Here is a 14,740-nt window from a genome sequence, read left to right on the forward strand (position 1 = left end):
ACCTGATTACAGGTATATCGTATGAGCGCGATTATCTTTTTTCGCAACAACTGTTACAGTAGTATGTGTATAGCAGAATGGAGAAGTCAAAGCTTTCAAACAGCTTTTGAAATGTTTCGGAGAGCTTTAGATATAAATTGTTGTGTGCAGCTTCAAAGTTAGGCAAATCTGGCACAACATAGTGTGCAACCTTTCTAACCCTTTGTCTGTTTTTAGGAACCAAATGATTCCAACAAATTTGAGAATGCTTTTAATTTTAACGATTACCCACATTATTCTAGTTTCAGATCATTTCCCAAACCCTAAACCTAAGCAGCTTTTGAATATTTTTTAAGGACGAACGGGACGATCGAGGTAATATCCGCCATTGCTCTTAGAAGCAGATGGTGATCTCAGATTCTACTTCACATTATAGAACAAAAACTTATCATTGACTATGCTGCCGCTGGAAGCATAATTGTCCCATGTGCATTTTTGGCAATATTGAGATTTTGCAGCCCATGACCATGTATCGTGGGGTACTATCATATGGGGAAATAAAAATAGGTAGTTTGTTCCGAAAATTGTTGAAAAAATGCATGGCCGAATTGTAACATTCTTAAAAGTGGACGCATAAGCGTCACGTTTCATTGGAAATCCTATAGAACTATAAAATCGCTGTAAAACAAAAAATAGTACTCAAATTAAAAATTGGTCGATGTTAGAACACGATTCAGCACTTACACTTCATAGTTGAGACAATTTACTTTTTTGAACTTTGGACGCAATTTTCTCGATTATCTGTTTTTGCACATGGGACATTTACCCGAGCAGGGAATGAGAACAAACCTATAACAAATTGATAACTCATTTTGTTATTGATAACAAAATGAAATCAAAACAAGTTTTCGTTCCAAATTGTTTTTATTTAATATCAAATTGAGATATCATTTTGTTATCATTTCAAAAACTCAATGATAACAAGATTTGATTTCAAAAATCCAAAAAAAGGTTAATGTGCTTTATTAACATTAATTATATTCACAAAATATTTGTTAAATGTACCTGAGTATTGTATTTGCATATTGACACAAAATTTTTAATATGCTGATTCTGGGTAATGGTCATGCTATTGATTTAAGGTGAAGATATGACGAAGCCACACCTCGAATTTTCAAGAGATTTGTGCTTTTGAAAATTCAAGGTGTGGCTTCGTTCTATATTCACCTTAAATTGGCTTGAAATTTAATAAGTCTTTTTAGGGTGACTGGGTATTATCGGAAGGGTTGTTCTCTTCGTTATGAGGGATTTTCATCAGCCAAATTGCCTGAAACTCAGCTGAGCTTGGTTGGGGAAGATTTCAGGCCAACGTTGAATTTCAAAAAGCCTTCCATGACAAAGAGAACAAAACTGCCCGGAATATAAAAGTTCCCCTATATCAGTCATTTCAATCTAAACATATTGCCAAATATTTTGAAATTTGATCTACAGGGTGATTATTTCTTCAGTTCTATATTTTAAAACTGCACCATTCGCACTTTCGTAAGGAAAAAAACAAGAGTTCCACAATACCCCAAGTTTTCTCACACTTTAGGCCGTTTGGCATAAAGTCATTTGGCATGTAGTCGTTTGGCATTATAGACGATTGGCATAGTGTTCCTTTCTAAAGCTTTCTCCCGTGAAAAAGGATTCATTCAATGAGAGTATATTACAGGTGGGGAAGAAGATACTTCGTGTGCGTGAGATCCGTGTCTGGTGCAAAACATGTCACTACTACAAGCAAAGCGAGCTCCCATAAGAATGCGTGTCAAATAGTGACGTCACTATTTGTGTTTACATTTTTCTTTGCTTACTAATACATAGCCATCTCTTCTTCTTCCTCACCTGTAATATACTCTCATTGGGATTCATTGTAGCTCCGTACCAAATGTATCGAGTTGCAACAATCTAGTTTTGCAACGAGTTCCATACAAAATTTAATGCAATGATTTTTTTTTCATTATACCACTAATTTGAGTTGCATAATGTTCATAATGCAACTCAAATGAGTTGCATTATGAACATTATGCAACTCATTTCAGTTGCATAACGAACCAGTACGGAAAAGTTTGTCATTATGATACTAAAATGAGTAATATAAAATAGAAATTACGATACTGAATTGCTTAATAAGTTTACGCAACAAGGTGCAGAATGATGATTTTTACAGCACGAGCCGTACATTTATCCAACGAGGCTTGCCGAGTTGGATAATTACGATGAGTGCTGTAAAAATCGAGTTCTGCACCGAGTTGCGTACAACGTTTTTTGCAACTTCATAAACTACCACTTGAGGATAGTTTTTAACAAAACTTTTTCATCAGACTGCACACTGATGTTCATAGTCATGATTAAGGAAGTCTGATCATAGCAGGTTGTACTGTGCAGTTGTCACAATTTTTCAAACCTGCGTCCAGAAAGCATCAATAAGTTGATCAAAATTGAAAACAGTACTGTAATGGTTCATTACGCAACGCAAATCAGTGCTGTAATGAACCATTACAGCACTGTTGATTTGGTGTGGGAAAGTAGGCCTTTTCCTGTCAGATTTGCGTGAGGTAAAATGGCCTATTACGATGAGAAGTTGCAAAAAATATTTTTCCAATCGGATACCTTATTTTTTCAATGTCATCATTTTCCCCCAGGTAACGAAGGAAAGAGCTGAAAAGCCGAATGCGACTCAATTCGTTGCTCGATGTCATTCAATTTCAGTCCCGATGTTTGTGGCTCTGGGATGTCGTGAACATCTCCCACATTTGTTTTACTACATATCTATGAGGATATCATATCCGACTTTCATACATTTTTTTTCATTTAGGCACCAAGTTAGAAATGACTGTTAATGAAATGTTAATGTTAAAATTGATAATACTACGCCGTCAATAGGGGCCATATCTTGATGATATCGCATCAACAAAACAAGTGTTCAATCACGAGATTCTTCTGAATTAACAAAATCTCATTTAAATTTTTACTTATTCATGTAAATTAATGCCTAATAAACTATCAAAATGAATACTAAATTTGTTATTAATTTTTAGTTATTACCCTATAGATTTGATAACTCCCTGAGAACTGTGTATGATATCAAGTCGTAAAATGTGGATAACAAAATGAGATATCAATTTGTTATCAATGAGAACTCACTCTGTTTTCATTTTGATATTCCAGTACATTATTTTGTTATCATTTTTGTTATGTTAACACTTAAGTCAGACAAAATGAAAACTCACTTTGTTATCAAAATTCGTGATATCTAAATAACTCAATTTGTTTTCAATTAGTTCTCATTCCCTGCTCGGGTATGCGTCCACCGGCAGTATGCTCCCTTGCAGTTCATATGCTGATTGTTTTTCAGTCTCTTCTGTGAGGCTATTACCGAAATTACCATCTTCAAAATCGTGAGGCAAATTGTTAGAAAGAGAGGGAAGATAGGCAAATTAACACGTCGTCCCGTATCACCTTAAACTGCATGAATTAGAGTTGATACAAATCGTGATTACCTCCAAAATAGAAAGCTAGGCAATTATGCAAAATAAGGGGACATCAAGTAAAACAAAATCATCACACCATTCCCAGTCATCGACATGACCGGGTAGTAAACTTCCGCATCACCAAACCAAGGAGTAAATCGGATTACAAAAATTCGCATGAAATTTTCATATTTTTATTTGTTACACACTAGGCAGGTTTCTATTTTACACTGTTAAATTAAATCGGTGTCAAACGAACCACAAATTTCTAACGTTAATAACTACTGGTAAGCTTCCCACAATTCGCTCACCGAGAGGGATGATGCTTTCTAAACGTTAGAATAACCTCAGCATAAAATGTAGTTGTAGCTAAGGTAAGTTGGTTTTGCTTCCCTAAATGATCATTGTATTTTATTTGCAGCGGTTCTACCAGTTAATTTGAATGAGGCAATTCTTTCGTTTCTGAAGTTTCAATATGTCGGCATTTATCATTGGATTTATAACTTACTCAAATTGATCAAATCGTTGTCTGTTTGTTCTTAAATTACAATTGACAGGGCTCAGCCGCAACGTTTCCAACGTGTTCTTAGGGATTCCGAATGAAACATAGTAATTATGTTAGGCAGGATGATATTAGTCGTGATGATGACCTGGGAGGCGTCGGTTGATATTTGAATCTGGTGATAACACACGTGCTAGGGATCTTCTAGTCTAACAGAACTTCCAGCGATGTCCGCACTCGTTGCACAGAACAAACGTCGTCATAGGTTCATCGGAGCTTCTGGTTTGCAACTGGTTGTAGGTACAGTTACGTTTCTTGCATTTGCCGCACTTAAGGAGATCGGTTTTGGTTCCCTGGTTGGTAGCCAGCTGTGCGTCATTGATGGCTTCTTTCACAAAACGATCACGCAGATTCTTCATTTCATCGCTGGCCATCTCTTCGGGAGTCATTTTGGCAAGGCGCTGCGCGGTGATGGCACCACTCACGAAATTGCTCCGCAAACTCGGATTTTTGGGATCTTTCAGATTTGCCACACGAGAACGAACGCGATTCTTGTACTTCATGTCGGTGTTCTTGAACTCCACGTAGATTGCTTCTTCTAGCTCATCCGCAAGTTCTTCCGGTGTTTGGCAACCCTCTGGTGGATCTCCATCGACCCGCAGGGCAGTCGTTAACATCTCACGACACTTCAGACGCACGGCATCGGTGGTGTTGCTGGAGTGAGTCGGAAAACTAGTCTGTGCTGGTTTCTTCGCTTCTTTTTCCTTCTCGGATTCCTTCTTGCTATTACCGTCGGATTTGCTGCTACTTTTGCTTGAGGACTTGCTCGACGATTTGGACGATTCCTTGGAGGACTCCTTCGAGGGTGGGGTCGCCGCCAGAAAACGTTTCCAACTCTTGATGAGCGTCTTGGCTAAGCTGATGACTTCGTCATCTTTACTACATTTTCGCAGTTCATTCACGGTCATACCGATGCGCGTTTTGGTCAAAATGTCCAGATCGATATTCAAACGTTGAAGCTCACGAAGCAGATCCAACGCTTGTTCTTGACCCTGGAAAAATAAGTAGGAACGCAATTGTTTATTATTCAAAAAGTGTTTCAAGATAGCTGAGGGAGCAAGGCGTCGGATTCCCAACTCGGAGAAGGCTGGTAAGATACCCTCCACGCACTCATTATAAAGCAACTGTATCCGAATGTATGTGTGTTGTCTTTGTTATCTAATGTTTCCTACATTTTTTTAAAAAATATTGCTGCATTTGGTGGGGCAATAAAAGCGCAAGTCAATCTAAAGTCGAAGATTGGGGAGAGCGGAGAGGTAATAACGGTAATAGTCCGTGGGGACCACATGATCACCTTCGGAGGGGTAATGGTATAGGTTCAACACAATCATGCAAACAATAGGATAGAAGCTTCAGTTTTGGCCTAGGTTTTGGCCATAGTGCGGTATTAAGCCTGTTGCGATCTAAATCGGCGTAAATTGATTTTTTACTAGTAGATCCTAATACAATATGATGATTTAGGCGAACCAGCTCTCAAGCTGAAAACCTTTTAAATAAAGATAAAAAAAAAAAAAAAATATGATGATTTCAGCTGTGAAAACCATACATTTTGATTGAAAACTGGAATAACTGGGCACCGGTTGTGGCCAGTCTAAAGGAAATCATTTTTATAAAAATAACCAATAATTCAATGAAAACTACCAATGTGTTTAAACAGACGTAACACTTAGAACAAATTTCATTAAAAAACATCGTCACGAAAACGTAATCGCCCAATGCTAAAAGTAATGTGGTTGGCCGGGCCGCCATCAGATGGCGGTAGTGAGCAAACGTCAAACAGGAGCAAAAACGATACCAGCGCCGCGAGTGGTCAATCGACCTACTACTGAATATTTGGAACCGTTAAAAAGGTGATCGATGGAAGGCGATGAGAGTGTGACGTTTGTTTCTCTGTGGTTTCGATCTATGTATACTTTATTAGAAAAATGCAGAAATCAAGCTTATACTTGATTTTCGTATCAAAAGTGGCACTGGCTAAAATAGAAGCATTGTCGCAGTTTTAGTCATATTCTCAGTTTTGGTTTCTATTTTGGCCAATCACGTGTATTTCTCATGGGAGTGGCGAAATATATGGGACGACTCGAGTAACGAATAACGATGAGGTTAACAAACGAAAATAGTTTATTCAGGAAATACGTCTGTATGACTTGAGGTCTGGCTTGTGAATAACAGTTACACTGAAATAATTCTAAAAGCCTATTTTATCAGACACTACACATACATTGTACCCCTAGTCTGACACATTCACATCAAATGATTCGTTTTACGTATCATATAATAAACAGTTCCGATTAAAAAGCCATCTACTAAAACTCAATGACACTTGCGCATATCGGAGTTGCCGTATGCGTGATAATGTTTGCACCATCGTACAAATAAGGTATCCATATCACCTGTACACACAATGTCTTGGTTTTTATTGCATGCACGTAAGCTCTAACTCATATCACAGTAGGTTGCAAGTAAAAAATACGATTTCTTGAGTTTAAAATTTGCACCAAGAAGGGGTAGCAGCGGTAGTCGGGACTTGTCCACGCGCAAATGTTCTTCTTCTTCTTCTTCTTGGGGTAACGTCCTCACTGGGACAAAGCCTGCTTCTCAGCTTAGTGTTCTATGAGCACTTCCACAGTTATTAACTGAGAGCTTCCTCTGCCAATGACCATTTTGCATGTGTATATCGTGTGGCAGCACGAAGATACTCTATGCCCAAGGAAGTCAAGGAAATTTCCTTTACGAAAAGATCCTGGACCGACCGGGAATCGAACCCGTCACCCTCAGCATGGTCATGCTGAATACCCGTGCGTTTACCGCCTCGGCTATATGGGCCCAAATGTTAATAAAGATATTTCAGGAGTGTTCAGGAGAACCTTAAAACAGTCTTAGACCGAAAAAAGCAAGGGCAACTATTCCCGAAGGTGTCCACTGGTCGTCCAAGGTTAACATGGATTAAGAAAGCTATCGCTGCATCCAAAAATAAGATTTGGGTGAATTATATTATATGGGGCCGGATCACAACGTCCGAGGCCATACTATCCCGGTCGTTAAGTCGCGTTTTTTTGCGAAATAACGTCCAAAAGTTTGGTACGTCATAATATCCTATGTGCCTTCTTTCCTTGGACTTCTTGACATATCTGCACGTTTGGACATTATGCCCCGGAAAAATGTGCCATAAAGTCCTGGGACATTATGGCCTCGGACGTTATGATACTGCGCCGAATTATATGCGCTCAATGAGAAAAATGGCAAAGAAACGCGAATTCAGCGACTTAACGGCATAGCATATTGAAAAGGAAAATTACGGTGGCCTTTATGATCCTTCGACCATAGAAAAAAAAACTTACATTATTACCAATGGCATCCAGGAGCTACGAGTAGCGCCATATAAGAAAGTCTTGAATTTGCCCGAACGCAACCTCCGTTTTTTTCGATTTCCGAAAAACTATCGATCCGTACCAAATTCCAGAATCAATAGTTTTTATAACTTTTGTTTGTGTGTCAATGTTTACATCATTAGGCAATGTCAAAATAAAAAAAATAAATTCAAAAATTGTTCATCTTGACTTTGACACTACCACGGATACTTTTCGACATTTGCGCGTGGACAAATCACGAGCTAAGTTGCCACTTAGTCATTATGCAAGTGTTAAACTAAGAAAATCAACACTTTTTATTCATAGCCCACTATGATATGAGTTATAGCTTAAATGCCTGCAAATAAAATCAATACATTGTCTTCACAAGTTAAACTGGAATTTTATTTAACGATGGTGCAAACATTATCACGCATACGGTATATGCACATAACATGATCGAAAATTAGCTTTGCATATAACTTTGGCCGGGTGGAAAAGCAACATTGAAAAATAAAGTGGAATACGTTTTGCAGAATCTCACAATTCCAGTAAGTGAGCTTCGTGGTCGTGCGGCTAGCGGCGTTGGTCATTTAGGCGTTGTGAGTTTGATTCCCGCTCCAGCCTAAGGAAACTTTTTCCAAAATGTGAAGGATATTATTGGAGTTGCATATACATTACGAGGCTGAAGATTGCTGAAGGTTCAGTGAAGGACCTTCGATTCGGGCACATCTCAAAAACTTTGACGATTAGATCCGTCAATTGAAGTCTGCTGGAGCCAATTAGAAGAAATCGACATGGTGCCCCAGTTATATGTGACTCTTCCGGAATCTCATGATCCGCACATTGGAGAATTTTGGCAATGAGAACGGCTTTCGGCTGAAGAACAGTCGTCGAATGTTGGGCACCCACAAGGAGAAGCCTGCGGCGTTTGCTGGTAACAACCAGAAGATGCTTCCCGGGCTCCAAAATTTATGAAAATTTTGGTTTCGGCTCAGTTTGGCGTGCAGATTCTAAATATGGAATTATCTCAACATCGCTTAAAAAGCCAATTAGGGTATGTGTTCCATCAGTAATCTCACGCTCCCATATTCATCCTATTCGAAAACAAGCGATTACGGCACCGATTGATTCCGTTCTTTTTGTTTTCATGCGTGCTCACTCCTAACAAAAAATACAAAAATAAGAAACAAAACAAACAACGCTTCAATCCTTTGTTTTTCATAGGCTGAAAATGGGAGCCACATGCTTAATAAGGGAACCAGTACCCTAGATGTAAGTGATTGAATCTAGATATGTCGAAATGACATTTTCAGCACTGGTCATGCATCATATTTTAAGGTTCAGCTTCTGAAATGAGCTGTGGGTGATTGAATCTAGATAGGGGAACGGAATCCACCTAAAGCAAGTGCTCCTATTTTCATTTTATCGAAAACAAAGCTAATAAGCGTTATTTTTGCGTGTTTTTTATTTTTGTATTTTTTGTTAGGAGTGAGCATGCATGATAATAAAAAGAACGAAAATAATCAGTCTTTAATCCGTCTGTTTTTGGAATAGGATGAACATAGGATCATAGGCTGAAGGATACTTTTACCCTAAAAAGTCAAAATTACATTTTCTGCACTGATTGGTGGATTGCTGGCTTACATGGATTATTGGCTTACATGGTTTACATGGATTCTTGACTTACAATTTAGGATTTACTAGACCATAAAGTTTGAAAACAGAGACCTTCTAAGACATGTTGAATGATGATGAAAAAGCATTTGTTCAATTTGTATTTTTTTATTACACACTAGGAATGTGGAAGCTATAAATAACTAAAATAAAATAAATTCAAACGAATCTCATGTCACTACCAATACTATTATTGGGCTTAAAACTATCGCCACAAACTGGTTGGTGCTCCTTAGGTGCGATAGAATTGCTTATAACAACACAAATCTCTGAAATAATGCTTTCACTATATTTGCGCCGAAGCAACATGTTCATGTTCAAATAATACATTTTAAAGGTACACTTTGCAACTTAATCAATTTATCAAACTTGTTTTCTAACCGGAATGAAACTGAGTTGAATTCTACGAGTTAAGAAATAATAATTATTTATTCTTTCTTTTGATCGGATAGTCCAAGCAACACTTTATCTCCAACCATGGATAAACCTAACAGATGTATTACTAGGTGATGTGCTGTTGCTCAAGGTGAATCCATTATAATGAAACATGTTGAAACTCCACGATAAATTAACAGAACTTCCAGCGATGTCCGCATTCGTTGCACATAACGAACGTTGTCATAGGTTCATCAGAGCTACGTGTCTGCAGCTGATTGTAGGTACAGTTACGTTTCTTGCATTTGCCGCACTTGAGGAGATCGGTTTTGGTTCCCTGGTTGGTAGCCAGTTGCGCGTCGTTGATAGCTTCTTTAACAAAACGATCACGCAGGGTTTTCATTTCGTCACTGGCCATCTCTTCGGGAGTCATTTTGGCAAGGCGCTGCGCGGTAATTGCTCCACTAATGAAATTGCTTCGCAAGCTGGGATTTTTGGGATCCTTCAGATTTGCTACCCGCGAGCGGACGCGGTTCTTATACTTCATGTCGGTGTTTTTGAACTCCACGAAGATGGCTTCTTCGAGCTCATCTGCAAGTTCCTCAGGTGTCTGGCAACCTTCCGGGGGTTCTCCATCTACACGCAAGGCGTTGGTCAGCATCTCGCGACATTTCAGGCGCACGGCATCGGTTGTACTATTCGGCGGAGCTGGAAAGCTTGTCTGGGTCGGTTTCTTAACCTCTTTTTCTTTTTCGGATTCCTTCTTGTTGTTCCCATCGGATTTGCTGTTGGTTTTGCTCGAGGACTTGCTCGATGATTTGGACGAATCCTTGGATGATTCCTTCGTAGGTGGAGTAGCCGCTAGGAAGCGCTTCCAGCTCTTGATGAGCGACTTGGCCAAACTAATGACTTCGTCGTCTTTGCTACACTTTCGCAGTTCGTTTACGGTCATGCCGATGCGCGTCTTGGTTAGAATGTCCAAGTCGACATTCAAACGTTGTAGCTCACGGAGCAAATCCAACGCTTGTTCTTGACCCTGCAAGTGTAATGTAGAGTGGGTATGTATGATGAATGAAACTATGTGGTTGAAATACATATCTCATTCTACAAAATACCGATTACATTAACTATAATTTTTAGTGCAGTGCAACAGCTAATACAAGCATCAAGCAAAGTGGAAAAGTAAACTGCTAATTGAAATTAAACTTAACTTTTAATCAAAATTTTAACTTATCATGCAATAAGTACTACAGTGAACTTATAATAAAATAGGAACTAAATAATTGACAGTGGTAGCAAAATTAACTTCTATGTATAACATTAATGATTGACTTATTTCATGAAAATAATCTATTATATCTTAAAGTACATAGTTCTTATAAGCGTGTTATCTAAATTTTATAGAGGCATACTGCCCCCACTCGCATATCTTTCACAGTTAACACAATATTTTTTCACAGTTATCAACCCTTTGTTTGACATAGGGTTTTTGACCCCAGTCCCTGCACAACAGGTAAACAAAATTGTGCATTACATACCTATATTCACAACGAAACGACCGTTTTCGTCCACTTTTTCCATCTCAATCAGATACCTTATTGCGTGAACTTGTTGTTAACAGTGATTGTTGTGAAAATTTTCTGCTGCAAAAGTTGATTTTGAACGAGCTTACTGCACCTAGTCCAGCGCCAATTCTCGGCACCTATGCAGAACTTCCAGCAAAATCAAATGGGAAATCACTTCGGCACCCATCTTTGTGCTGCCGAAGAGCACTCGCCTGCGTGTAATATTTGTTTTGAGCACTTGTGCGGCTTCAAAGTGAAAATGTATCTTATTAACTGTGGATCTCGTTGCGGGAGATGATTACCTACGGAAGTGCGTTAAGCCTGGTTTACATTGATCAACTGAAACGAGCATTTCACTTGCAAACTTCTCAAATGTGCTCAATCCAATTGAATGATGTGTTTAGACTGAGCAAACGACTTGATCCTCCACCTGAATGCTCTTGAAAGCATTTAAGTTGAACGAAATGTTTACATTGTTCAATTCGTGCGGTGCGTAAGCATACTGGATTGAATTCATCTCATTTGACAGATGACTTGAATTCAACTCACATGAATCGCGGGTTTAGACGAGGCAAATGAGATGATTTCGTTTGACTTGAATGAAAAAGTTCAACATGTTCAACTTTCGTTCAAGTCAAGTCAGTTGATCAAGTGAGTTGAGCGGTGGTGTTTACACGTTCTATTCGCGTTCAATTGGACAGTTTCCATTGACTTGAATCAAGTCACTTGCACCATCTAAACCAGGCATTATGCGGCAAGTGATATTTTGATTTGTTTAGCTGTGAGGTGTCGGGAATTGACGCAGGTGCACAAGTAGTTCGAAACCCCGATTTTCGGTGAATATTTCTTAAATCAACTTAGTTCATCATTTTACGATCTCTACTCATACCCATTTATCAACAAATGAGAAAGAGCGGGATGGAGCAAGTTCGAGCAAGTTCAACCAACGTCGTTGAACAGGACTAATGTAAAGTCGACAGTGCAGTTATGCTAGAAAATCTAAATTTTTACGTTCCCACTCGTCAACTAAGAAATAGGAATCTATTTTATATTAAATGCCAAAGAACTGACTATGGCATTAATGGGCCTATTAATAGAATGATGTCGTGCTATAATAGTTATTGTGAAGCAATTGATATAACAATGAATAGATCGAAACTTAAACATGTTTCAAGATATACAAGGCAATAAGACAGGTGAAAATAGAAATTAAGAATTTCATTGTTACAGACGTTATTTATTATAAATTTTACTGTAAAATTTGGTCTACGTATTGATTGACGACAAATAAATAAATTTCAACCAAACCACTCCAAGAAATTAATAAAACAACTTTCAAATCTTTTCGATTGGAAGCTGCCTACCGTTTAGCCAACAAGATAAACAAAGCGGAACAACTTAATTAAATGTAATACTCACTACACAGATTAAATTGCTGCGTAAGCCATGATTTTCTGCTCATTTGTATTTAATGTTTTATGATTTTGCGAATGAAATAATCAAAGATTGCCTTGGTGATCGCGACGTATCAGTTTAAACAGTTTACGCTGTTGAGTGAATCCTACTACTCATCATTTCGAAAAATTAAACTCCACTTCATCTTCATTAACAGAAACGAAATGAAAGTGTCCATACTGAGCCAGATATGTATTCGTTTCGAAACTCTGACAATATATTAAAAATAAAATAAAATTAGGCAACTACAAATTTTAATTTTCCACTGGATAATGGATCATTCGAATATTATGTAACGCAAAATTTGACAATTTTGGACCTCCTTCTTAAAAGTTGTTGGTGAAAAACATACAAAATTTAATATTTAATGAGCTGAGGATTGGTGCTTTGACCCTAGCTACAGACAACAAACCGGTGATTAACCAATCAGAATGCATTTCAGCCATTCCGATTTTTTGGGCGATACGATCGATCGGAAAATAAATTTCAAACGGAAGTTTCCAGCTTGTGGCTGAAATGCCCCGCAGGATGATACCTAGGCAGAAAAAAACGATCGTAAAATAAAAGAAACCAGTGCATGCAAACAAGAGGCAGGCATACGTGATGCTCTCGGCACCATGCACATCCATTACTGTACAAAAAGCGATGCGCGCCCTGCCAGCCCAGAGGAAATCACGGGAACTGAAAAACAAACATTTTCCACCTTTACTCACCGTTCCATCGGACGAGGTCATCTTTCCCAGCTTCTTCTGGATCTTGAGCACTTCCTCCTCGACATTCATGCTGGTTCCGTGCAGGATTTCCCGGCCAAAATACGATTACAAAACGCGCTAGCAACAAACTTCTGCAAGCCTTCCGACGCCTTTTTGTGTGCGAGTGAAAAATTTACTGACTCTTCTCTCGTTCTCCGTTGTCAGTCGATGCTCCCGTTCCGCGGTGGCGGCACTTTTCGGAGTTTATTTCTCCCGTTCTGTCTACCGATGTTGATAGCAAATAAACTGCATGCTATCTTTTGCGCACCTTCGTCATCGACGTTTCGATGGCTGTCAGGGGTGGACCAACGTTGAGTGATTGCAGGGGTGGTGTAAATATATTTAGCTACCAATCATGCTACCAAGTGGGCTACCAACTGACTGCGCACGAGACGGGAAATCTGGATTAAATTTATACAAGGGCGAAAATGACACATTTCACGCACCTCTACGCCAAGGGTGTGAAATAGAGCTTGCTGACGTTTATAGAGGCTTGCATCAAAAACATAACCTCATCGAATTCCCATACGATTTGTAAACATTGCCCTCAAATTTTTTTTGAGGGCAAGGACGGCTTTATGGACCGACGCCGAAGGAAAGAGAGAGAAGGAGATGATGATGACGTCAGCGTGCAAGCGCTCATTCACCTTTCTCTTTCAAACATGCAGGCGGAATAGGATTTGTTGTCATCAGGAAAGGTTTCCCGATGAAAACAAATCCTATCCCGCCTGCATGCTTGAAAGAGAGAGGTGAATAAACGTCAGCAAGCTCTATATCAAAGTGATTGTTTCGCCGCAAGCTTTCCAGAACACGAAAAAGGGTAGATTCAATCCTAGGAAAACCATTTGTTTTACTTAAAATTTGACTGGTTACGTATTTAAATAGCTCGGTGAAGTAATAGCATTTTATGTAAGAAAAATAAAGTTTTTCATTGATAATTTTCTAATATGCCTGCTGGCACGGTAAAGTTCGAAAACATTACAACTATTTTTTTTTATTAATGTAGTATAATAACGTATATTTTATACACCCAATTTATATGCCGCAATTTAATGGTGTCCCGTTACGAAAATAGTATATTTGTTGTAATAGCGAATTTATTACTAGCTTTAGAAAAATGATTTTCAGGATTCTATTAGTACTCGTGGAGACCTTTCTTCCAACATATGGGTTACCTTGATCGACGTGTTATCTTAGGCGTTACAATGGATACGTAGATTTGGTGTCCCGTTACGAAAATTTTAAAGACATTCATAAGTGGATAAATAAGTTTGGTTTGGTCGAATACTTAACCAAAAATCTGTAACCATGATGAAATGATATTATAGGGTGTATATTAGGGTGGCCCACACTTATATGAAAAACAAAAATTTCGAAAAATACCAAGTCTTACCTCTTAAATCAGTTGTTTTGGACTCCCAGAAGCTACGTTCAAAATTTGAGCAAAATCGGTTGAGCCTAAGGGGGCGCTCAAAACGCTTGAAGTTTGTATGGGAAAACTTGGCCAAATGTA

At 38.6% G+C, this 14,740-nt stretch overlaps 1 protein-coding gene across 2 annotated transcripts; it reads right to left on the reverse strand.

The window, feature by feature from the left end:
* Positions 1-3,672: 3,672 nt before the first annotated feature.
* On the reverse strand, positions 3,673-13,458 carry LOC109432899 (transcription elongation factor S-II). Of its 2 annotated transcripts, none has more exons than XM_062851235.1 (2): positions 13,189-13,388; positions 3,673-5,045 (listed from the first exon to the last, which is right to left on the reverse strand). In XM_062851235.1, the coding sequence occupies exons 1-2, from the start codon at positions 13,255-13,257 to the stop codon at positions 4,203-4,205; spliced, it is 912 nt and encodes a 303-aa protein (XP_062707219.1). In that variant the 5' UTR covers positions 13,258-13,388; the 3' UTR covers positions 3,673-4,202. The 2 variants fall into 2 exon arrangements, with proteins under 2 accessions (XP_062707219.1, XP_062707220.1); XM_062851236.1 differs by lacking the exon at positions 3,673-5,045 and adding an exon at positions 9,070-10,491 and having other exon boundaries at positions 13,189-13,458.
* Between the last annotated feature and the right edge of the window lie 1,282 nt (positions 13,459-14,740).

This window comes from Aedes albopictus, chromosome 2, assembly GCF_035046485.1.
Source record: "Aedes albopictus strain Foshan chromosome 2, AalbF5, whole genome shotgun sequence".
Taxonomy (NCBI): domain Eukaryota; kingdom Metazoa; phylum Arthropoda; class Insecta; order Diptera; family Culicidae; genus Aedes; species Aedes albopictus.

Excerpts from the sequence above, each read along its gene's own strand:
- LOC109432899 (XM_062851235.1), bottom strand. The coding sequence starts at position 13,257 with ATGAATGTCGAGGAGGAAGTGCTCAAGATCCAGAAGAAGCTGGGAAAG. Across the intron at positions 5,046-13,188 it reads TGACCTCGTCCGATGGAACG|GGTCAAGAACAAGCGTTGGA; the intron begins GTGAGTAAAGGT and ends TTATTTTTCCAG.